Source organism: Mytilus galloprovincialis, chromosome 5 (assembly GCF_965363235.1).
Source record: "Mytilus galloprovincialis chromosome 5, xbMytGall1.hap1.1, whole genome shotgun sequence".
In the NCBI taxonomy this organism is placed as follows: Eukaryota; Metazoa; Mollusca; class Bivalvia; order Mytilida; family Mytilidae; genus Mytilus; species Mytilus galloprovincialis.
The window spans coordinates 19,598,584-19,623,399 of record NC_134842.1 but is presented as its reverse complement, the minus strand read 5'-3'; the positions used below and the strand labels follow the sequence as shown (position 1 = coordinate 19,623,399).

General features: G+C 31.1%; 1 protein-coding gene across 1 annotated transcript; it reads right to left on the bottom strand.

The window, feature by feature from the left end:
- Nucleotides 1-5,228: 5,228 nt before the first annotated feature.
- On the bottom strand, nt 5,229-24,357 carry LOC143075342 (A-kinase anchor protein 10, mitochondrial-like). Its single transcript, XM_076250729.1, has 14 exons — nt 24,193-24,357; nt 22,133-22,225; nt 20,656-20,700; nt 18,481-19,134; nt 16,657-16,755; nt 15,792-15,876; nt 13,311-13,434; nt 12,527-12,663; nt 11,981-12,122; nt 11,180-11,288; nt 9,835-10,024; nt 8,116-8,201; nt 6,075-6,112; nt 5,229-5,492 (listed from the first exon to the last, which is right to left on the bottom strand). Exons 1-14 carry the CDS (start codon nt 24,215-24,217, stop codon nt 5,376-5,378), a joined length of 1,944 nt encoding a protein of 647 aa, XP_076106844.1. The 5' UTR covers nt 24,218-24,357; the 3' UTR covers nt 5,229-5,375.
- Nucleotides 24,358-24,816: the final 459 nt, after the last annotated feature.

The following is a 24,816-nucleotide window of genomic DNA, read 5'->3' as shown; positions in this document are numbered from 1 at the left end:
GTTATGAAATATCCGTTTCATAGATGATATCGGATGTTTTCTTTATGTCGTAACTACGATCCTGTTCCCTTTTCACGAATGTGACCTACCGAATTATACATTTTTAAGCGGGTGTGTACTATCATGAGCAACACGAGGGTGCAATATACGGAGCAGGATCTGCTTACCCTTCCGGACTGACTAAGATCATCCCCCAGTTTTCAGTTGGGTTCGTGTTAATTAGTCTTATTTTTCTATGTTGTGTGTTGTGTACTTTTGTTTGTCTGTTTGTCGTTTTCTTTTTAAACCATGGTGTTGTCAGGTTATTTTATTTATTAGTTTGAATGTATTCTCTCGTATCTTTCGTCCCTCTCTTGTGGCATCTATCTTCAGAATTCATTTTTTTAGAACAGTGACAGTTCACATTAATTCACTTTAGACTGACTTTGATATTTCACGAAAAAGGTATCGTTTATCAAATGTAGATATCCAAAATGAGTTAAAGTTGAGGTAATTATATTTTCAAAAGGAAAGTTTTCTTAAAATTGAAGTTTGAGTTTGACCTGGTCCAGTGGTTCAAGGATTTTAATATTTGTACTAAATATTGGCACTATATCTTGTATAACTATACGGTTTTCCTTTTATAAACTTGTCATAAGATGGTTTTCAACTGAATTGTTTTGGTGAGATTCAACATTACCACCTCCCAATGCCTTTACTTATAAATGGCCTTTAGACTTTGGGCATGATGAACGAAAGTCAGGAATATGACGGTTGTTATCAATTCGTTTGATGTGTTTGAGCTTTTGATTTTGCCATTTGATTGATGACCTTCTGTTTTGATTTTCCTTAGAGTTCAGTATGTTTGTGATTTTACTGTGTACACTCAATAGAAGAAGAAACGCTAAATCTATATATTTCAAAGGAGGTTATTGATGAAGCATGAAATTTGCCAAAGGATCAGTATAACCTAGAATTATATATTTTAAAAGAAAGAAGTTATCCAACCACGAATTCCGTTTCCCTTGCAATAAGCCTATTCTGATAACAAAAGGTAACTTCAATAGAACTCTTAGATATATAAAACTCCAAAGTGTTATAGATTTAAATTACAGTGAAACAATTTCAAGAATGTCCCACCTCAAGTAAAAAGAGTCTAGAAATTGAAAAGCGAATTACACCTATCCGACCTCCATGACAAATATGTTGTTGTCCCCGCAGATAAAGCCCCAAATAACATCGTTTTTGTGTGTAAAAGTCACTACATCAACTGCTTGATAAACGAATTAGGTATTGACAATTCACTTGGAAACTCAACATATACCCTCACGACACTAACCAAAGAGGAAATCCTGGATAATCATAGGTCTGTTCTATGTTCCTTTGGAATTTCAACCAAAGATGAAGAACTGGATCTTCCATCACTGTATTGGATACCTAAACTACATAAGTGTCCTTACAAACAACGGTATATTGCTGGGTCTTCCAAGTGCTCCACGAAACCTCTTTCTAAATTATTAACATCTATTTTATCAGCAATCAAAGACGGGCTTCAAAGTTATTGTGAAACTGCCTATTCTAGAGGTGGCTTGAATCAGATGTGGATACTTAAAAATTCAAAAGATCTTTTAGAGTACATACAATCTAACTCTCTTTCATCTTGTAACAGTATTAAAACATTTGACTTTTCTACCCTGTACACAAGTATTCCACATTCCAAACTAAAAGACAAATTAAAAGAGTTGGTATTACTTTGCTTCATAAAAAAGAATGGCCAACGTAGATACAAGTATCTTGTCTTAGGGAGGGATAAATCCTACTTTGTAAAGAATCACTCTGATTCAAACAAAAAATTCTCTGAAACTGATATTATCAAGATGCTTGATTTCTTGATTGACAGCATATTTGTTACGTTCGGAGGACGTGTTTTTCAACAGACTGTCGGCATTCCAATGGGTACAAACTGTGCCCCTCTTCTCGCCGACTTGTTTCTTTATTATTATGAGGCTGACTTCATGCAGGAACTTCTTAGGAAGAAAGATAAGAGTTAGCAATATCCTTTAACTCTACTTTCCGCTATATAGATGATGTTCTTTCACTAAACAATTCAAAATTTGGTGACTATGTGGAACGCATCTATCCAATCGAACTAGAGATAAAGGATACTACAGATACAGTTAAGTCGGCTTCATATCTTGACTTACATCTAGAAATTGACAATGAGGGTCGGTTGAAAACAAAACTTTACGACAAAAGAGATGATTTCAGCTTTCCAATTGTGAACCTTCCATTTCTAAGTAGCAACATTCCAGCAGCACCTGCATACGGGGTATATATCTCCCAATTGATACGATATTCCCGTGCTTGCATTTCCTATCATGATTTTCTTGATAGAGGTTTGTTGCTCACAAGGAAGCTATTAAACCAAGAATTCCAAATGGTGAAGTTGAAATCATCCCTTCGTAAATTTTACGGACGCCATCACGAGTTGGTTGACCGTTATGGAATAACCGTTTCACAAATGATATCGGATATGTTCCTTACGTCGTAACTACAATCCCCTTCCATTTCATGAATATGACCTACCGAATTAGACTATTTACAGGATTTGTAATCACATAAGCAACATGACGGGTGCCACATGTGGAGCAGGATCTGCTTAACCTTCCGGAGCACCTGAGATCACCCCTAGTTTTTGGTGGGGTTCGTGTTGTTTATTCTTTAGTTTTCTATGTTGTGTCGTGTGTACTATTGTTTTTCTGTTTGTCTTTTTTATTTTTAGCCATGGCGTTGTCAGTTTGTTTTAGATTTATGAGTTTGACTGTCCCTTTGGTATCTTTCGTCCCTCTTTTACACCCACCAAAAAAATCTACAATTCCACATTAAATTTCCATTATTTCTTTGGTGCAAATTTGTTCAACAGTTGGTTCATATGCAATCAAAGAATACCTTGAAAATATTTAATTAGATTGGAATGGTATTTCTCTGTTTGTTGGAGGTGAAAACATAAAAACATTAGTTAAATTAATGGAAGTGATCTGAAAGTATATTCCACAGTATAGTTTCAATCAGGCATAATAAACTTTAGATTCTTAAGAGACAATGAAATTTAAATTCATTTCTTTTATTTTCTTATTTTCAACAATTCTCATATATGAATATAAATGTAATCTCTAGCATAAAAATTTTAAATGATATATCATGCTTTTACATTATCTATATTCATAACAATACATGATATTTTACAATTCATTTTCAATTAAAACATTTTTATTTTTATATTAACCTTTCAACATCATACAAAATTTCCCACCTACTTAAACTATCATATGTTACTTATCCTCCATGTTTAAGTATTATACTAACAGCCAGTTCAGCCAATCTATAGCCAATATTCATAGTATCACTAATCACATCATTAATACCTGATACAGAGTCATTTGCTAACATGAGAATCAAAGCAATTTTCAAGCATTTTTACAATATACTGTGTATGCTTTATATTTCACAGGATACAAATTATACTGCAGTCGGAGTGGAAAATGGAAATAACACATTTTAGCTCTAACTTTTACAACAGAGGATGCATGGAAATACAAACAAAATAAAGTTACAGTGAAGCAATATAAAGTCGCTTAGGGCATGAACCCCCTTTTTGTCTTTTCCTTTTTATTTTTGGGCAAATTGAGAATAGAGAAGCAGCATATATATAGACTACAGTTACAGATATTGTATAGATAAGAGCAAAAAGCATTGAATAAGTTAATATAAATTATTAAAGAATATTTACTGAAAAAATCTTCTGAAAGGATAGTGAAAACTTTTTATATCATCAAATTGACAATATCATGTAGTACATTATAAAACATGATATGAGTATGAATCAAAATAGAGGTTTCTTGTTGCAAAGGAAATGAAAAGTTTTCCCAAATTCATTTGATGTTTACCTCTCTTAAGAATATGATGCAGTATGATTGCCAATGAGACAACTTTCAGTTAACTATCACCCAGATACTGTTCATTAAATATTTGGAATAACGAACTGTCCCATTTAATAAATAAAAATCCCTGAGGAGTTCATTCAATAGGATATTTTTATTTTTTTTAAATCATTCATTGATTTCAAACTGATTCTGAGAAAAGATTTCATTTCCTTTGTGATAAAAACAATTTTTCATACATAAAGGATCAACTTGTTGTGAAAACCAAGATCATCAATGATTCATATACAAAAGAAACCATACAATGAAGATTTGTAAGTTTTAGTGATCAGTTTAATTATATAAGTGGATGCAAGCTTGAGTTATTGTACATCACTTTAAAATGTACAATTTAGTATCTTAAAAAAGCCTTTTCACTACAGAATTAAATACAGTGAAACCTGACTAATCTGAAACCTGAGTATTCCAACATCCTGCTTTAACTGACACATTTTCATGGTCCCAAAATAGGCCTACCCTTGCAGAAAAACCTGGGAATTTGGACACCCTGCTTAATCCAACATTTTTTTCTGGTACCCCAGTGTGTCAGATTAGGCAAGTTCCACTGTATTCTTCTAAAAACCAAATGTTTCTTTTTATCATCAGTCATGTAAAACCTAATAGCAGCAGTTGTTAAAATACTTGAGTTATTGTTACTTCTATAGAATTCAAACTATTAATGCATTTCTGGATCATTTAAAATCATCTTTAGTGAAACATATTTCATCAATCTTTCAGCTCTATGACAGATTTGTCAAGCAATTCTTTGATAAACTTTTCAAAATCTTCAGTCTAAGTAAACCTGAGTTATCACACACCTCATCAACAAACAAATTTATACAAAATATAATCATTATGCATCTATCATAGTTACTGTTAAATTTCTACTCAATAAAGAATATAAGAGGAATCATATATTGTGTAGCTGATATGTTCATAATGCAACTATTTTTTGCAACAGATATGTTTGAAATGCAACCCCTATTATTGAATTAATTTTGTGTTCATTTAAATAAGTTAGAACTAACTATACCAAATTTTGAATATTTCAGTCGCCACATGTAAACTTTATTCATTGGTGATAAATAATTCTGTCAAAGTTATAATAACGTTACTGTAATCTATGAGGCAGATCACAAATAAAGAACAGCAAAAAGGAAATCATAACCTTGAAAACATGTTTTGCCTTGAAAATCCTAAAATATACAATCCATGAAAATGAAGCACTTACAGTATATTGATATTACCCTTTAATGTCAAGGTCACACATGATTTCTTAATGGTTACATGCAGTTTGCGTATTAAAATATACTGGTGTATAAAATTTATCAAACATGCTCAATCTGATTAAATGCTCTCTGATCAAAATACAAAATCAACAACACAAAATTATATAATATAACAACAAACATAATGCTATGATTCTGGTTTGTCGCTGAAAGACTGTGATTTCATTGCACCAATAGTTTGTGTGACCGATGTAACATCACTTATTATCATCTGAGCTATCTTAATCGCCATCTCCTCTTCTTCCTATCAAAATAAATTAAATTAAATTCTATGTAAATATAACATTAATACAGTAAAGAGAGCTGTGTGTATAGCCATTTCTTCTCATTATCAATAAACAATAATCTTATTTGTTTACAATATAATATAATAGTTATGACATCAAACAGAGAATAAAAATGAAAAGTTTTTAAAAGTATACACTGTAAAAAAGATATATATATTTGTTTATAATAAGATGTGCAAATGAGGTATATTTTAGAAGTTATTATCCTTTGAACTTTTAATTGATTGATTGATAAGCGTTTTATGCCGCATTAGCACAATATGGCTATATCACGGTGACATGAACTTTAAAAGAGCAGGGACTGGGGTGATCTACTCTATCTGGTAAATGACATCACAAAGGCGCACAAAATTTATGGTGAAGAACATAACTTGAAAATAGTCTATTGCCAAATGATGACAGTTTTATTTACAAAAATATCAAATACACAGTTGCCATAAATAATTCAGTATTCAATCAAATTACTTCATGGTTACAAGTGCAAGTCAAAAGATTATATGTTTGTTCTAATAATCATTTTAGTCAACAATTAAACCAACCTTTTCCTTTTCTTTGCTCTTTCTAAAAAATCCTGTGCCTAAAATTATAAAAGTTAAAAGAAATTACATACCTTTCGGGAAAAAAAAAACATTTGCCCATTAATTATTACACATCTATTCATTTGTAACTAGGCTGATAACATGCATATATTGTTTATTGATAGGAAATTAAATGCTTATCATTCTCATACCATAAATTGACATGTTTTATTCTTTATTTTTTTTCCTTTACATCTCTAAGAAAAAAAATTTGTGCATTGTAGTAACAGTTCTGTCCTTTGGTAAAAATCTGTTGACATGTACCAACAAGAAAGCTTAACATGTAACTTCAATTAAAGATGCTATAGTTATCAATCTTGTTAACGTTGTTTTCCATATTTTAATATAGGGCCAATAAAGATTTTTTTGTGAATAAGGAAGAGCAAACATTTATTAGGGCAACCATTGGCAGTGGTGGATCCAGAGGGGGCGTACCCTTTACTTTAACTCTTTTTTTTTTATAATACTGTTAAATGATTACTCAGACTAGATTACATCAACTTTACCATTCCCGTATATTTTATGCAACAACTCTTTACTTATACGTATTTACTTTATGTGAAATATATTATTGATAATGTCAAAGTTAAAGGGATTCGCTACTGTGGGGTTGAAAAAACGTCAATCAATCATTTTGAAATTCAAATTACAGTAACATATTGCTAAGGCTGAGGATGACAATCATGATGCCTTGAAAGCTACAACGGGTGGAGCAAGGACGTGCTGGCTCCTATTTCACAATTCCACCCAACAAAAGGCAATACTCTATTACACTCACATGATAAAAAGAGTTCCATAGTCATAATATTTACCTACAAAAACATATTTAACCACACACACCCCAGCCCAATAATAACGTTGCTGAAATGGGATCCGCAGTCAGAACTCTCTTTGTAGATCAATAGTCTTTGGACCTTTGTACGGACCATTTGATTTTCAGCAAAGGGGGTCACAGATATTTTAGAGAGAAAATATTTCTGACCCAGATTTTTGCCTTAAATACATTCTGGCCTATCTGGGATGAAAACAATACTTTAGCATAAAATGTATAAAATAACAGGCGTATTTTCTTTAACTCTTAAATGCCATATTACTTTTGTATGTCCATAAAATCATTAAACATGACTGACAGAATCATTGATGATTTTTCTTGACGAAATCAGAGGAAGATGAACTTTACGCCTATGGCTTTGACGAAAGATGTGTACAGAAGTCATCACTGGAAAACTCTCAATAAATGTTTTTGTGGATTACTTTTAAGTAAATAAAGTAAAACATTAATTAAAAGATTAGAATGTGTCATCAGATACATCTGTGGTGCGAATAACACAATCACAATGCATTCTTTAGATGCTAGTTGTGGCCTCTATTTCAATGACCCGCTTAGCCAGGGAGAACTTTTCAACGTCCATTTTTAACTGACAAAACCCACATCAAACATTGTCAATTAAATTGGTACATAGCTTTAGATCCATCCAAAAAATATACTATAATTGGGGAGAATAGGGCATCAAAAAAGTTTAACCCTGATGCTTTAACTATGAAATCTATTATACATAACCCCATCAGATACCTTTAAATTAGTGCATTTCACACTTATTTTGTTTTTTAACCAACAAAAAATCACAAAAAAAATTTGCCTTGCTATTTCAGCAAAAATATTTGGATTGATTACCATGAATACCCTTGTAAGAGTGCGCCAAATATAAAAGGTATAACATAAATATTTTCAAATATATATACTTGATTGCTATTTTCTTAAATTTTGATATTATCTCTTCTTTTTTTGTTATAATTTTTCATGTTATATTATGCTACTGAAATGACATGGGGTTTTTTTTTCAGACCAGTAGAAAGACGCATCATTGACATTAAATATTACCTGCAAAATAAAATCGTCAAAGGTCTTTCAAACTGAAAGATTTTGCCCTTTTATGAGATTATTGCTGAAATATTAATTAAAAAAATACCATTGATATTAGATTCTATTTGGTAGTTTTACCTTTAGGTTTTTCTTTATCTTTATCTGGATGAGGATCAAATTCTGATTTAAACTGTCCAAACCCATCTACAGTCCCCATAACCATCCTGTAAACATAAATAAAACATGGTTATATGTACATAAGTTAGGCTGTTATTTTTATTGTTTGAATTGTTTTGCATTATTATAATTATTAAAGTGATGTTTTGGGAGGCGACTTTCCTGGTATGGAACTTGCATTTGTGATTTCAGGGCCTTTTATAGCTGACTATGTGGTATGGGTTTTGCTCATTGGTCCTTGTTAAAGGTCATTTATAAGTTGACCTATAGCTGTTAATTTCTGTGTCATTTGGTCTCTTCTGCATATTTGTCTCATTGGAAATAATAACACATCTTCTTTTTTTTATAATTATGGAATAGATATGAGTTACAATGCTTAATAATAAATAGATGTTCTATTTACCTTGTCAATTACATACCTCACTTCAAAATAGTTGACTTTTCAAAATTTAAAACTAAAGGCTTGACAAGATTTTTTAATTTGATCATTTATTGGGTACAAAATTTTCTATATTGTTGGTGTATACTCTTTATACTTAATATGATCATCTACCAATTCGCCTTTCAAAACCTAAAGGATTATGGGTAATCTCATTGTTCATACATCAAAATACAAATATTATTCAGTCATTGGTTGAATTTCCATTGTTAAGAACGTTTTAAACCATTGAAAATATGTTGTGAACGTTTTTGAAAATATTACCCATAATGCATTAGATTCTGAAACGGCAAATTAGTTGTGATGTTCTGTAATTTACTGTTATCTTTTGTATGTACAACATTCCCAAACTCATTTTATTAAGAAAGCTCAGGCAACCAAAAGCAGATAAAAGTGTGTGATTAAACAAACACTAATTATAAGAGGTTACATGTAACATATTTGTTATATCTTCTTTTCAGACACAGTTACAAATTTTAATGTAGCGTGTATTTCATTAGTGATTTATTTTCATGACATTAACAAGTAGAAAGATAAAATTTGAGTTGAATATAGAAGAGAGTGGTCTAGAAAGGCCATAGGGTCCAATCATTGGATCTTGAAAAAAAATTATAACCATGAAGTCATCTAGAAAGGTTTAGACACCAAAAAATGTATCCATGACAATAAGTTGGTTTACTGCAGTACTCTGGATTCATTTATTTTTGTGGGTACCAATTTTTGTAGATTGAGAAAGACTTGGTTTTCTTAGATATTTGATTTATGGTTTTGACATATTCTGTATATGTTCTTATAAAAAAGTCTGAATTCATTGATCATTAAGATTCATGGTTCCCCTGTACCATGTGTACCCTTGAGATTCATGGTTCCCCTGTACCATGTGTACCCTTGAGATTCATGGTTCCCCTGTACCATGTGTACCCTTGAGATTCATGGTTCCCCTGTACCATGTGTACCCTTGAGATCCATGAAAATTGGTATCCAACAAACAATTATGAATTCACAGAACTGTAAATTCAACAATGATTGCATGCATTTATTATTGCAAATTTGTAATTTGAGACTTGAATATGATTTTAATTTTTTATGATTTAGAGAAAAATCCTGTTTAATTCATATAAAATATTTCAATATATGCGAGTTCAAAATTGCTTTTACAACTCACATTTTTTCCATAAAAAACAACCTCACAATAATTTCTGAATTTACAGTACTTTGGAAACTTTACTTCAATGACTTACTTTGGATTGTCCCGTTTCCATAGTAAATCTGGATTCAATAGACTAGGATCAATGTTGTTCATATCATTTTCAAACTTTCTCATTGCACGTCCCAGCGGTAGACTTGTTCCTGATGCCAGTAATGTATTACGTGTGCTACTCCGTACACTCTCTCCACTGTGTGTACTACTGTCTTGTGAAGCATCACTATCTATAATGTTCAAATACTACTGTAAGAACTCATTTGTTTTATTATTTATTTGTTGAAGATTAATGAAATATTTGCATGCTAGAAAAGATACTGGAATATAAGTACATAACATGCATAAGAAGCTGAGAATTTCTGACTGTCATATCTCTTTTAATTGTTTATTGTTTAATAAAAAAATCAGGAAGTTGATTTTAATTTTTTTATTTCACTATGCAGTATGGTTTTTGCTTATTGTTGAAGATATAAAAAGACGGAATTCTGGCTGTCATATCTGTTTTTCGTTTATTGGTTTATTAAAAAGATCAGTTCACTGATCTTAGGTTTTCTTGAGTAGTATACAGTACGGGTTTATCCCTTGTTCAGCCAATTGTTGAAGGTTGTACAGTGACCTATAGCTTCTGCCATTTCCCATCATTTGGTACCTGGTGGTTAGATGTCTCATTTGCAATCATACCACCTCTTCTTGTATTTATTAAGGTTTGTAAACTGGTGTCTTATCTCTTTTTCTATGTTAATACAAACAAGAATGTGTCCCCAGTACACGGTTTCCCCATCAGCACTATCATTTTTTATATTCAGTGGACCTTGAAAATGGGGGAAAATCTCTAATTTGGCATTAAAATTAAAATATTTTATCATAGGGAACATGTGTACTAAGTTTCAAGTTGATTGTACTTCAACTTCATCAAAAACTACCATGCCCAAAAACTTTAACCTGAAGCAGGACAGACGGAAAGAGGAACAAACGGGCAGACCGGAAAAAATAATGACCATAAATGGGGCATAAAATGGGGCATAATGAAATAAGTTTAATGAGTGATACTCAATCTTTAGTTATGGTAAGTCAGGTAAGACAATCTTAGCTTTCAACATTGGTTCTACAATACAAGTGTTTGATGACTTGGAGTAAAATGAGTTAAAATACCAACATCTCAATGTTTATGTGTAAATATATCATTCTCCAGTGTTGTTAGAAAATTCTATCCTTCTCCTAAGATTGTTTATTAGTTGATAAATCTTTGTAATTATTTTTTCATCAAATTGTACAAAGAATATTTGATTATAAAACTTACATGGTATCTGCCTGTGATTAATAATTTTCATAAAAATAATAGATATCAAAACTGCAAAATAAGTAAAAGGTTTTCTACTAACCAGTACGTTTTCGTTGCCTTGGTAACTCTCTTGTGGAATGTACAGTACCAACCAATTCAGATAAAAATTTATAAAATATTTCACTTTGACGGAAATCAGAAAAGTAAACCTGCAAATATATAAATATATTCATGCATACATCGATACAAATCACTTAATATTTTAGGTTATACTGATCATGTTAATATAAAGATATGTCATGTTATGTGTAAGGTTTAGAAACGTATTTGTTATGGGTCATTTAGATGTATGAACTGCTGTATAATACACATGAAAATGTCTATGAGCGTCACTGATGAGCCTTATGAAGACGAAACGCGCGTCTGGCGTACTAAATTATAATCCTGGTACCTTTGATAACTATTAAGTAGTAATGTTAATGTGGATTCATATATTTTGTGTGGATCAAGGAAAACTTGCTTGTTTGTGGATAATTAATTTCTTGGTTTTGCTGGTCTATATACATGCCTATAGAAAATTTGTTATTCATTGAACATTTTAATTTGTGGTTCACCTGTACCCACAAAATCCCCAAAATTGGTATCCAACGAATAATAATGAATCCCCTGTTATCTCTTCAAACTAAGCATTTTTATGACTTTTAAGTTGTGTTTCAAAAATTTGTTCATAATCTATTTGACTTTGTAAAAAAGTTAATTTCTAAAGTTTTTCCTCCCATAGCTCATTACTAATGACCATTCTTTTTGTAACACTTTACACAAACAGGAGGTACTCAAAGTGACTGTTTTTTCTGGATTGAAATTGAAACAGACTTACAGTAACTGTCAAATTTTCCATTACCTTTTCTATAGTTTTTAACACCATCTCTCTTGGTTTAGAGAAACAATCCGGTAAAGGCCCCTCTTCTCGACATATATTACATTCCACATCAAATCGACATTCATCAAAACCTAAAGGATGGGTTGCTTGTAGTGAAAAATATCTGAAAAAGATACAGGTCTGTCATTATGGTCAGATACCTATTTATAATTACATTACGTATATGATTCATTTTAGTACGTTATTTTGATTGGCTAACAGAAATCTCACGTCAATGTGAAAATGACCCTCATTTCAAAACGAAATGCAACATTCATGATGGCACGACCTTCCACAATAAAGTGCACAGATAAATATAGAAAAACTTGATAGAAATCATGTTTTTATGATCCTAGTAAAAAATGTAATTATAAGTAAAAAGGCTTCTTTTTGTAATTTTATAGGGTTGTAAAAGCATTGACTGTGCTAACATTTTTAGAATGAAGCATCAAATGTACTTCAGTCAATGCTTTAGGGGAGGGGGGTAACTGACAAAGAACTTTGTCTAGCAAGCTATCTAAAACTTACTTATCATACAGAACCATAGCATCAGCTTGAGCCTGCATGCCATCATAACCTGATTCATGTGACCTCAAATGTTTCTCAAAGTTCTCTACAGCTATCCAGAACTGTAGTATATTACTTCCTCCTTCTTGTTCCATGTACTATACAACAACAAATATATGATTATAATATACTATTTTTAGATTTCTTATACTTTACTTTATTCGTTTCTGTCACTCCACTAATTTCATGCAAAACTAAGTCATAACCCAAAAACATCCTTATCAATATGGCTCAAAATTCACATTATAGTAAATAACATGTATGTATCTAAACAATGAATATAAAGAAAGAAGCAACCTATCAATCAATCTTAAACATTTATTCAAGCTTAATTTTGCATGATCAAATAACACTAATAACGTATAGCAAGTGGAAATTGTTTTAGGAGACAGCTAAGCTTGCATGATTTAAACTTGCACAATTCAAAAAATTGTTCACAATTTATCTTTGTTTCAAATAAAGAATATTTGGCACGAGTAAAGTTTTATCCTGTCCAGTATTGTAGAGAAAATTTCACATAACATTTCACTGCAATATAAGAAAATAACCATCACTGGAAGTTAACCAATCAAATTTTCAACTCTTTTGTACCTGCGTACAAGCTTTAGATTATTTCCTACATCTGTCATATTCAAGGTAATATTTTTTTTTAACCTATTTTCATATACAACTGCATGTTACATACTATGATTTGGTGGTTTTACACCTATAGGACAACTGGTAACCAGGTTAATCTGGTACTTACCTCCATGAAGTAGAAGAAAGCAGGATCATAGTATAGGAAATCAGACAGGTATATATGACCACTGGTTACCAAATCAATCTGGTACCTCAAGTGAAACTCACTACCATTGTAGCTAGGAAAATGTCTGTAATTCAGGAAAAACATCATGAAAATATAATGAAAAGATAAACATAACTAGGGACTCTAGAGAGCCAGTGTTGCTCACCTGGGTCTTCATGATTTTCAACATAGAATGGACACTCTTCAACATTGTAGACTAGAATAGAATGCATGATAAAAGTCTCATTTTTGTTGATCTTGTATTGCTAATGTTTTTTCTCTTAAAAGTTTCTCTCTTTTAATTCTTCTTTAGTATTTGTCCAAAACTAAATACCCCATTGTTGATTGTGGCAAAGCTCAAATGATGAAAAAAGCTCACTTGGTCCTATGGGTTAGGTGAGCTAAAGACATTTTAGATATATTCTTGTTAAATTTGGTCTCATGTATACAAACTTTGGTTTCTGCTTATGATTTAAATGAGAATGTAATATAAAAAATCTTGTATCTCATTGTATCTTCCATGTACATAACCTCTTTTAAATACTAAACAACATAAAATTCTAAGACTTTAGCAGATGAAAGAAAAGAATACTTCAGTTACAATTTTTTAATAGTGCATAATGTTTTAACTAAAGAATTGATTATATTTCTTTCAAATTATATCAATCAAATTTAAAGTAAATTTTATGAAGCTGATAAGATAAACTCATCTCAAACATGTATCATTCCAAAATATATTAACAAAATCATATAAATGTCCTCCCTTTAGAAGAGTGGATCTGCTTACCAGAGCACCTGGGATCACCTCCAGTTGTTGGTGAGGTTCATGTTGCTTAAGTCGTCTATAAATGTCCTCCCTTTAGAACAGTGGATCTGCTAAGGCCAACATTAAAAATATCTTTGTTTCCCCTCTCCCGACTGAGGTTGTTAGGGTATGGGTAGGTAGGTAGGCAAATTATTTTATTTTATTCCTTGATATGGTTTTCTATATTGAATTTGTACAAAATTTAACAGGTAAGGCTCAAGTCAAGAAAAGTGGGGTATTCCCTGTACTCTAATTCAGTGTACACCACAGTTTTCTGGTGTTAAAAAAAAACAGTATACAGGGACCTTCTTTTTTTTCCTATTCATTTAATGTACTGAAATCTACAAAAGCGCACATTCTACTTGTGATAACAATGCTTAATGATAGCAAGTGTTTTTTTAGTTAAAAATCAAGCTTATTTCAAGTCTTATTTGATGCATGACTCACAACAAAACAATTTCTTTGTTCAACAATTCATACCTCGATCATCAATTATGAGATGACAAAAAGATACATGTATGTTAATCACTTGGGAATTAAAATTCAATGAATAAAAATTTTCAATAGAAGTGAACAGAATTCAGTTATGTTTAGTTACACCTGGATCATGCAGCCTGGTCAATTGATTCCTAAACAAAGATTTATATTTTTTTTTTCGAGTTCTAGAAGAAACAAGGCTTCACTTTATATTCATGTTTTGTATTTCCTAAAATACTTTAAAGTATTTACGAATTCTACTGATGCAGTTATAACGTTAAAACGTGTCCTTTTGTAATTTTCATGCCATAAATTGAACAAGGAAATCCCATTTAAACTGTGTTTTTTTACACCAGAAAACAGGGACGTTCCCTGAAAGCAGGGAATACATGTATCCTACATTTCCTGACTTGTGCCCAACCTGTTCAAAGACAAAGTAGATAGATTTTAAAGCACGAGTCGGACCATTTTTACTCAGTCTTAAAGATTTTATCCTTTAAACAGGAACAGAGGTTAGACACAATGCAAATCAAGATGCACTCAGCGGGTTGAAAGATGCTTCAATTTTTTTATTTTTATTTTCAAAAAAAAGATTGTGTGGAAAGCATTTTGTTTGTTTTCCTTGATTCCGAATCATGTAGACGCTTCAATGCAAAAATACCTTGATTTAAAACGCTCGTCGACTACAGCATCGGAATGGTATCACCAAAACCGAACGATCGTTGACTACAGCATCGAAAAGATATCACCAATAACCAACATAGCAACAAAAAAAATAGTGGACAAGAATGGCCAATAAAATATTTCGGGTCGCGGTGATTTTACCGGGTCGGTCGTGTGAGGGGAAACAAACAATATTTTATTTTTGGCCTAACCCAGAGCACCTGAGATCTCCTCCAGTTTTAGGTGGGGTTCATGTTGCTTAAGTATTTATTTTTCTATGTTGTATTTTGAGTCTGATTTTTTTTGCATGGCATTGTCAGTTTATTTTTTATTTATGAGTTTGACTGTCCCTCTGGTATCTTTCCCCCATCTTTTAAGAGATTTTTTTATGCAAGCACATACATTTAAAATCTTGTTTATTTATTTGCATCCAAAGATAGTCAATTCTAAATTCATTAGGCCTAAACCTTCTTCCCCATTGTTAATAAATAACTTACTCAGATTCTATTTTGGAAACAGAAAATTCTTGACAATCAACAAAACAATCAGGATCAACCTCTCCATCTTCTCGACAAATTTTACCTACAAAATATAGTTAATATATTACTATACATGGATTCCTTATTATTTATGGGGACAAATTTTCATGGATTTAGTGTCTGTAGTTGGTCATGTTGGTACACTCTGGTGAACCATAAATTTATATGGTTAATGAAATACATATATTTGATATATTTATAAGCTTTCCTCAATCCTCATAAATTGTTACTCATGCAAATAAATGAATCCGCAGTATCAGAGGAGCTTTTGAATTCAAATTATATATCATTGCAATTGAAAGAGAAGCAGATCAATTACATTATGAAATTCAATTATCTCTCATAAAATAGGTTAAGCACCGGTTATTGCACAGTTTAATTTTACTTCTGGCCATTTGTTTGTCTCTCTATACATGCTATACATGATATACAAATTACGTTACATGTTTTTGTGTCATAAAACTTTTTATTTTTGATTAGCTGAATGCAATAGTAGGACACTCCAAAATCAGACTGTACTTTTCAGTAAAATTCAATATTCATGACAGCATGTGCTTCTCACAACAACGTCTCAAAAATGCTCACACAAAAAAAAAAAAAAAAAAGATGTGCTTTAACTTGTTATTTCATGGTTATAGCATAAAAATGTAATTATAAGAATTGAATCTTTTTTTTGTAATTTTATAGGGTCGTTAAAGCATTGATCTTGCACACACTATTTGTATGAAACACTTTCTGCTAGTATTGTTCAAATATGTTTAAAATGCTTTGGTCATTGTTAAGTTATATTAATTATAATTTTCCTATCTATTCTGTAACTTACTAATACATTCCTGTCTAAGTACATCATCAACTCCTATAGGATCTGTGGCATCTTTAGATAAATATTTGGAAAAAATTTGAACTGCATCATTTTCTATACCTGAAATGAAAATTGAAACATATTCTATTTACTTATTGTACATGTTGTATATCTTTTAATTTGCATACAAAACATAAATATTGATTCAGTGTGTTACCATGGTTACAATGAATCATATCTTTTGTGATCCATATGCTTCAAACAACTTTTTTGCTTTAAACATGTCAAACAAGTGTTTTCCATTATCCTGATCATGATGATTATGATGATTATTCATGATAATTATCATGATTATTCATGATGATTATCATGATTATCATGATTATTAAAACAGTCTATCCATCACCATCAAACTAAAAGGAATAATGATAAAAAACCTACAATGCCTACATAGCATATGTAAATATGTATTGATTGTTACTTGCTTTACTCATGTTACTTACAGTGGCAAATATGTCATGCATATTTGGGTTGATGTCAACTACTGTAGTAGTAAACTTTAAAATGAATTCTACAAAATCATGAAAATAGAGTAAACATTGTACCTACCATATTACTGTACTTTTGCACATATCAAACTTTTTTACATGTTTTAAGACTGTCAACATGCAAATATGTGTGTAAAAATTATGTGTACAATACATGTGTGTCATCAATTGATGTAATACAGTTAACTCTCGTTGTCTCGAACTCGGTTGACTCGAAATTTCGGGGGAGTCGAAGTTTTCACGTGGTCCCGAACTTTATTCCATACAAAAGTATGTAATTCGATTCCTGATGAGTCGAAATTGGATGAGTCGAAATTTTGGTTGAGTCGAACTAAATTTACGGTCCCAAGGTTAACAAAAGCATTCAAAATTCATTTTTTAACTCGAACTAATACACATATATGTCAAAACATGACCTCCGGGATTTTTAAAAATAGATTGAAGAGTTAATCTGACAATACACGTGTAATTAAATTTCCTGTCACTGAACACTATATTGATTTATGACATGCTATTTCCATGAGTGTTTACCTAAGATTATCTTTTATAGAATTTTTATAAATAATTAGTGATACATTGTTAATGTTCATGAACAAGTATTTAAAATGTTTACAAAACAATTAATTTGTGATTTACACTAATGAGCTTGGGTGTGTATAAAGTGAGGATTATGGCTTCCGTTGATGATCACCTAAAAACTACTCAAACGGCGTCTTTAATCTTGTTATATTTTCTTTTGAAAAGAAAGAGTGAGATAAAACAAAATGAATAGAAATCAAAATTTTCTTAAATCTCTTGTTTCCGAGAATAAACAATTTTGTCAGCTATAACCGACCTGAATAACGAAACTATCGATTGGAAATTACGCTCTTGGAAAAGTCATAGGATCTTTTTTTTTAATTGAATAAGTAAAAAAAATGTCATTATAATAATAAAAGACTGTGACATACAAATACATCGATCTGATACTAGAATATCGATCCCCTTGCCATATTCACCCAGATTTATTTTAGCTTTACCAAGCTAAGCAAGAGTTGTGTCCCTTAGATTGTCGAACTTCCGGTGTTTGTTTGAGTCGAACTACGTGTATCTCGAAATATTTTTCTGGTCCGGCTGACTTCGACATAACGAGAGTCGACTGTATCATGAAAATATAGTGTGATTTTTATTATTGTTCATGTTGTTAGGTAACTATTCAATGTTGAATAAAAGGCCTGAAAACACATAATAAAATTAAAACATTTCGTAACAAAGGTCCAGTGAGCCATGGTCTCATATATAAATGCAACAAACTTACTCTTTTTTAATTTGTCTGTCAAATTCGGACTGGAATATTTGGTAGAATAACTTTTTATTGCAGAGTCTTTGATAATTGGTTCAAAAACATCAGAATTAGGAGATTCTGGACATTTTTTATTATCTTCACAAGCACTGTCAGTTATAGGTTTTGATTTAATTAAAGTCTGGCAAGAAGGTGGCACATTCTGAATTACCTCCCCTTCAGAGTTTGTTAATGACTCTCCTGAAGGTGAAATATTTTCAGTTACTTCCCCTTTTAAATCTTTGGCACTAGGTTTTATCACAGATATGTTATCAGCATCACTTTGAACATGTCTAGAGTTCGTAATATCACATTCAGAATATCCACCTATTTGTTGGTCATCAGACAGACCAGAATGCTGACATTTTTGTGTAGATTCTTCTTGATTGCACACTGAATCACATTTTTCTTTTTCGCTTGAACTTTGTCGCTTCTTTTTGAAAGCAAGGCTTCTTATGCGACTCCATGTTGAAGCCTGAAAACTCTGAGCATCTAACCAAAATCTAAGAAACTTGCTGGCTTTTCTGTCCTCAAGAAACTGTATGAAGTGTCCCAAGGAATTTTTGTCGTGGAGAATTTCTTGAAGTGTTTTACACAGTTGTGACGATTTTTTGTGTAACGACTCAAAATCTGTAAAATTATACAAATCAATATCAACGATTACTTGCAATTGGCCATGGTGAAAAATGTCCTTCTGCTAAATAAACGCGGAATAACATTATGTGTCTGGTATAGAATTGTAAAACAGGAACTTAGAATACATTTATATGAATCGAGAGCTTTTGTAGCAGTACTTATTCTTGACATTCAATATTCAGAACATGGTGTAATTGTAGTACAACAGTATAAAAATAGTCATAAAATGGTGAATTCATAATGATGGACCAAAACAGTCAATTGTACATCATTTGTACATTATTGCAAAATATTCAGTCACATTCACAAAATAGTCCAAAAATGGTCAAAGTCTGAGTACTCCAGTAAAATTGTCCCACTAAAATGACAGTATAATACGGTCTCCAACACATGATGATTTTTATTAAGTTGTCTCAGTGGAGTTGTGTTCAAAAGTATCAGTGTTGCAGTAGTCCCAAAAAAAAGTCCTTTTAAGTTGGTTTTTAAAAAATAAATGGTTACAAAAATATTATTGCATTGATGGTTGTCCATTACATAACACATGCCCCACATATTATTAGTTACACAGTGTGCAATTGTCCTAATACGAGAATTTATTGGGTCAATAAAATTCATATCGGGTGAGGCGAAGCCAAACCAGATATGAATTTTATTACCTGAATAATTCCGTATTAGGACGATTGAACACTGTGTAACGAATTTATCCTGATTTTGTTATATTACATATTATTATATTCAAATTCAATATTTGTACAATAATCAACCAAATATATTTAAGATATTTAATCTAAACCTGTTAAAAATTTAAAATATTAGAACTATAAAGTAAATCTTTATTTTTTACTTTTTATTAGGTCAATGGTATAAGGGAGATAAGTCCAATTGACGTAATAAATAAGGGAGATAATTCGTATTGACGTAATAAAAAAATTGTACTGAAATTTATAAGGACAATATAAGCCAATCAAATTGCGAGAAATTACTCTAAATCAGGATAATAGCTATAATCATGCTCCAGTTACATAAATATTGTGTCATAGATCAAATCTATTTATTCAGTGTATGTTCACTTGTGTTAATATGTCTTTCGATGAGTTAAACAATTTATATTGATGTTTTATAGTGTGTTATTCTATGTTGTGATGTTACACTATTGTGTAAGGTAAGGGTGAAGGTTAGTACCTATAAAAATGTTTAAACCCACTGCAATTGTTTTCACCTGTCCTAAGTAAGGAACCTGATGTTCAGTTGTTGTCCTATGTTGATTAGTGTTTCTGGTTTCCTTGTTTTTTATATAGATTAGACAGTTGATTTTCCCTTTTGAATGGTTTTACACTTGTCATTTATGGGGCCCTTTATAGCTTGCTGTTAAGTGTGAGCCAAGGCTCCGTGTTGAAGACTGTACTTTGGCCTATAATAATTTATAAGGGTTTACTTTTACAAATTGTGACTTGCATCTTCTTATATCTATCATCTATTGCAACTAATTTTTATCCACATAACTGTAATACTTACTTTCATCTTTGGACAGTTCATCATCTGGAAGAATCTTGCCAGGTGCTACAAAAATATACAATGTTATATGAAAACAATTGGCATTTTTAGAATAAAAAGAACTATGATGGGTAGTTTTATTACATGTATTTGTTCCCATAAAATGGAAAAAAACTTCCTATCATTGGTTTAATTTGCAACAATATTGACACAAAGAATAGGGTTGAAAAGAATATTTTATTCACCAAATAAGGACCTATAGCATACAAAAAATATAATACATTTTGTAATAAACAATAACGCATCAGTGCTCTAGCTAGAAACCTTCTATTTTGGGCTAGCGAGACCACTGCGCATATATCATAATGGAAATAGAGCACTGCCACGACTCGACAAATTACATTGAAAAAAATACATTTTTTTTTACGCCAAATGTGATGCTATCCAAAATTTCTGGGGAGAACACTGTAGCATTGTTTATGACGTTCTGGTGCACACTTTTGGATAAACAAAAACCATAATGCATTAGACACAAATGTTAAATTCTGAAATGGTCAATTAGATTGACATTTGAAAATTAATTTATTTTGCTTGCTTGACGTCCTGTCATATTGTACATTGTATAAGTATTTTTTATATGAATCAAAATTTTTAATTCTAAATATTTATTTCCATATAACATAACATGTAAAATAATATGAGGCAGACATAACCTGTGAATGGGGACGAAGTCTGTATGATTTTTTTTTATAAATCAAACAATGTTAAAAAGAGAAACGGAAATACCGTAACGTTTCCGATTTTGGTTCTGTTGTTAGGGATTTAGTTGTGACGTTATGACGTCATATTCAATGTAAACAAAGAACGTAACGTTTCCGATTTTGGTTCTGTTGTTAGGGATTTTAGTTGTGACGTTATTTAAGTTATGATGTCATATTCAATGTAAACAAAGAAACGCTGTCATCAGGTAATCTTTTTTTTTATAACAAACAATTTTTAAAAATGAATTAGTATTGAGTTCCTTTCTTAGACTGATAAATATACATTTTATTCAAAGTCACATGCAAACAAGACCGGAAACGGAAGTAGATTTCTGCGCAGATCCGGAAATTCAAAAACGCGACAAAAAAAAATTGAATGATTTTGAGTTCATTAGTACAATAAAAATATCGGGAAAATTTTCCCGATTTTTTTTTTTTTTTTTTTTTTTTTTTAAATGAATTTTCTACTGTTATTGGGGACTTTGTCCCCATATGAAGATTCAGTCAAGAAAAATATTTAATAACTTTTAAAAATTCAAAGAAGAAAAGACAGCTTAAATCTTAAAGTTGATGACTTTATACCATGCATACTGAATCTGCAGTATAGTTTGTTTAGTGACTAATTCAAAAGAATGCAGATTAACTTGCAAACAATTCCATTAGATAAGTCGTTATTTCTGTTTGATGGAGTCCTCTTTAAACTGTTACTGATAATGTTACTCTAAAGATTAACTTACAAACAGTTCCATTAGACAAGTCTTTACTTCTGTTTGATGGAGTCCTCTTTAAACTGCCAGACTGTTTAATTTCTGGAGGGAGTTTACTTTTATCTAAAATAAACAAAATTAAAAATTGAACACATGTTCATGTTGTCTGTATAGCAATATAAACTTACACTACTTAAATAATGTGTTACTTTTGTTACATTTTGTAATTCAGAAATTTTTGCAATGTTTTATTTATTCCAAAATTGCGAAGGCATATAAAAAAAAAAAAAATAGAAACTAACTTTTCAAATCTTTAAAGCCTTGTTATGTAAATTTTCCTTTGCAAAACAATCCCAATAATTAAAATGAAAACATAATTTTCTGAACTCAATCTCATCATGTGTGTTGACCTCTATTTTACCTGTACAAATATGACTCGAACAAGTATCATTGACCCTGACTGACCTATAAAATATATCAATTCTATCAAATCACTTTTAAAGTTAGATGTTGTCAATGCAATAGAGAAAATTTCATGATTGTCACCCAAATGCTTTTTAGAATGAAACAATTTGAATTATATTGTTTTTTAAAGTCACATTTTTATGATTATTATATATGCCCTTCTCAGGCCCGTTTTTTTTTTTTAAATTGTTTTATCTTATGTTATCAAATCTTTTATTCACAGACTACCCCCTGCAGAAGACACCAAAACTTTAGGACAAATGTGTCCATAAGTTTAATTATGCCAGCCTCTAATCATTGCTGTATCTCTTTAAATAAAATACAGAAGATTAAACTGTTTTATATTTTTCTTCAATTGGTCCCCACATTAATTGTGATTAGAAACGCCATATGTTGCATTTAGTTTTACACCACAAATGTGTTTTCTATATACAATGTAGACATATTTACACTTGTATGCAAATTTTTGCGCCATTACGTAAATTAACACAGGTTCCTGTAAACTTTGACATCACAATTCAAAACATTTGACGTAACGATTGAAAAGTGATTGTTGCTTGATGTCAGAAGGTTATTAGAAGATCTGAGGTAATTCAGAGACAAAATTCAGCTTAATACCAAAATTGTTGATATGTTTATTGACTGCGCTCAGATGTGCTTTTAAAATGTAGCTGCAGAATTGAAGCTTTTAGATCCATATTATATTTTTTGATTTTTGCTGACCATGGATTATTAAAGTCTGTAAATTGTCAAAAATACCAAAAGGACTGAGGTGCTAGGATTTTGCTGCTTCTACCCCTGTATGTTTCGCAAAGACCATCAGTAGTTGAACTAAACTTAGAGCACAAAATGTATAGTATGGGGACAAACTCCCCTATTCCTGTAGAAAAATCAATAAAAAGAAAAAAAATCAGGGAAAAATTTTCATTCTACTAATGAACTCAAAACCATTAACTTTTTTATTTTCAGACTTTTTTAAATCCCTGCATTTGCGCAGAAATCGACTTCCTTTTTCCGGTATCATAGTCATGACATGCATGAGACTTTGAGTAAAATATATATTTATCAGTCTAGTAAAATATAGGAAGGAACACAATACCAATTCAATTTTTAATAATTCTTTGATATGAAAACTTTACAGGTCTAATGATAGCATTTCTTTGTTTACATTGAATATGACGTCATAACTTAAATAACATCACAACTAAAATCCCTAACAACAGAACCAAAATCGGAAACCTTACGGTATTTCCGATTCTTTTTTAAAAGATTTTGAAGTTAAAATATGTTTGAATAAAAAAAAAATGCATACCGACTTCGTCCCCTTTCAAAGGTAATGCCTGCCTCATATTAGATTGACTAAGGATTTGTATCACTATGACACTATACAAATCCTTGGATTGACATACAATTAAAAGTGAAAGTTACACAACAAGTTTTTTGAAATGAAATCTAATTGAAGCCATATGTTCAATATTCAAAAGAAAATCTATCTGTTGTGCTACATAAAGGACAAGCAATGTAGTCTATCAACATGATCAACAATACTTTTTTTTCTTCAGGAAACGCCTCCAACAGGACATATCTTATTTCAAATGTTCATGGCTTTCTTAATATGACAGTACCTGTTTTCCTTCTAAATAAGGGCATTTTAATAAACTATTCAAACATGGTCAGTTAACTTCAATATAGCTTTGAACAATTAAGAAATAGAAAATCTCATATCTTCAAAATTTCTATTCCATTTCGACTGGAGGCAGCCATATTTGTAGACAAAGTCATAGTAAATTGCAGAATCAAGAAAACGAAACGAATGTATGTTATAGGTCAATGATTTTATAGACTATAAGAGAAGAAACGAATATCAGTCAAACTCTGTCATAATAAAATCTAGGCATGAATATTGGCATTATTAATATTCATGATAAGTTCTTATTCTTTTTCTAGCCCTCCCCTTTTTCAAAATTCGTTATTTCTCTCTCATTTGAATTCATATCTTATTTTGATAACTCGGAACATTTGTAATGAAAGAAATAATTTACATGTAAAGAAGGATTTGTATAGTTACTATTGAAATCCTTGATGTAAACAAAGGCATTTTTTATTGTTAAAAGTGATAAGTTTGTTTAACAGTCAGTGTGCATTACTATATATGTTTTTAAAGTTGAAATATGGGTGTGCCTCAATCATTTGATCTTTTTCAGGGTCCTACTAAAATGCGCCCGGGAGCGCCCGGGTGAAGAAAAAGC

Bases quoted from the DNA above. Each gene is read 5' to 3' on its own strand.
- LOC143075342 (XM_076250729.1), bottom strand. From the start codon at position 24,217: ATGCCCTTATTTAGAAGGAAAACAG. The intron at 12,664-13,310 runs GTAAGTACCAGA...GTTGTTGTATAG, and splicing joins CTTTCTTCTACTTCATGGAG to TACATGGAACAAGAAGGAGG. The intron at 6,113-8,115 runs GTAAAACTACCA...TTATAATTTTAG, and splicing joins AGATAAAGAAAAACCTAAAG to GCACAGGATTTTTTAGAAAG.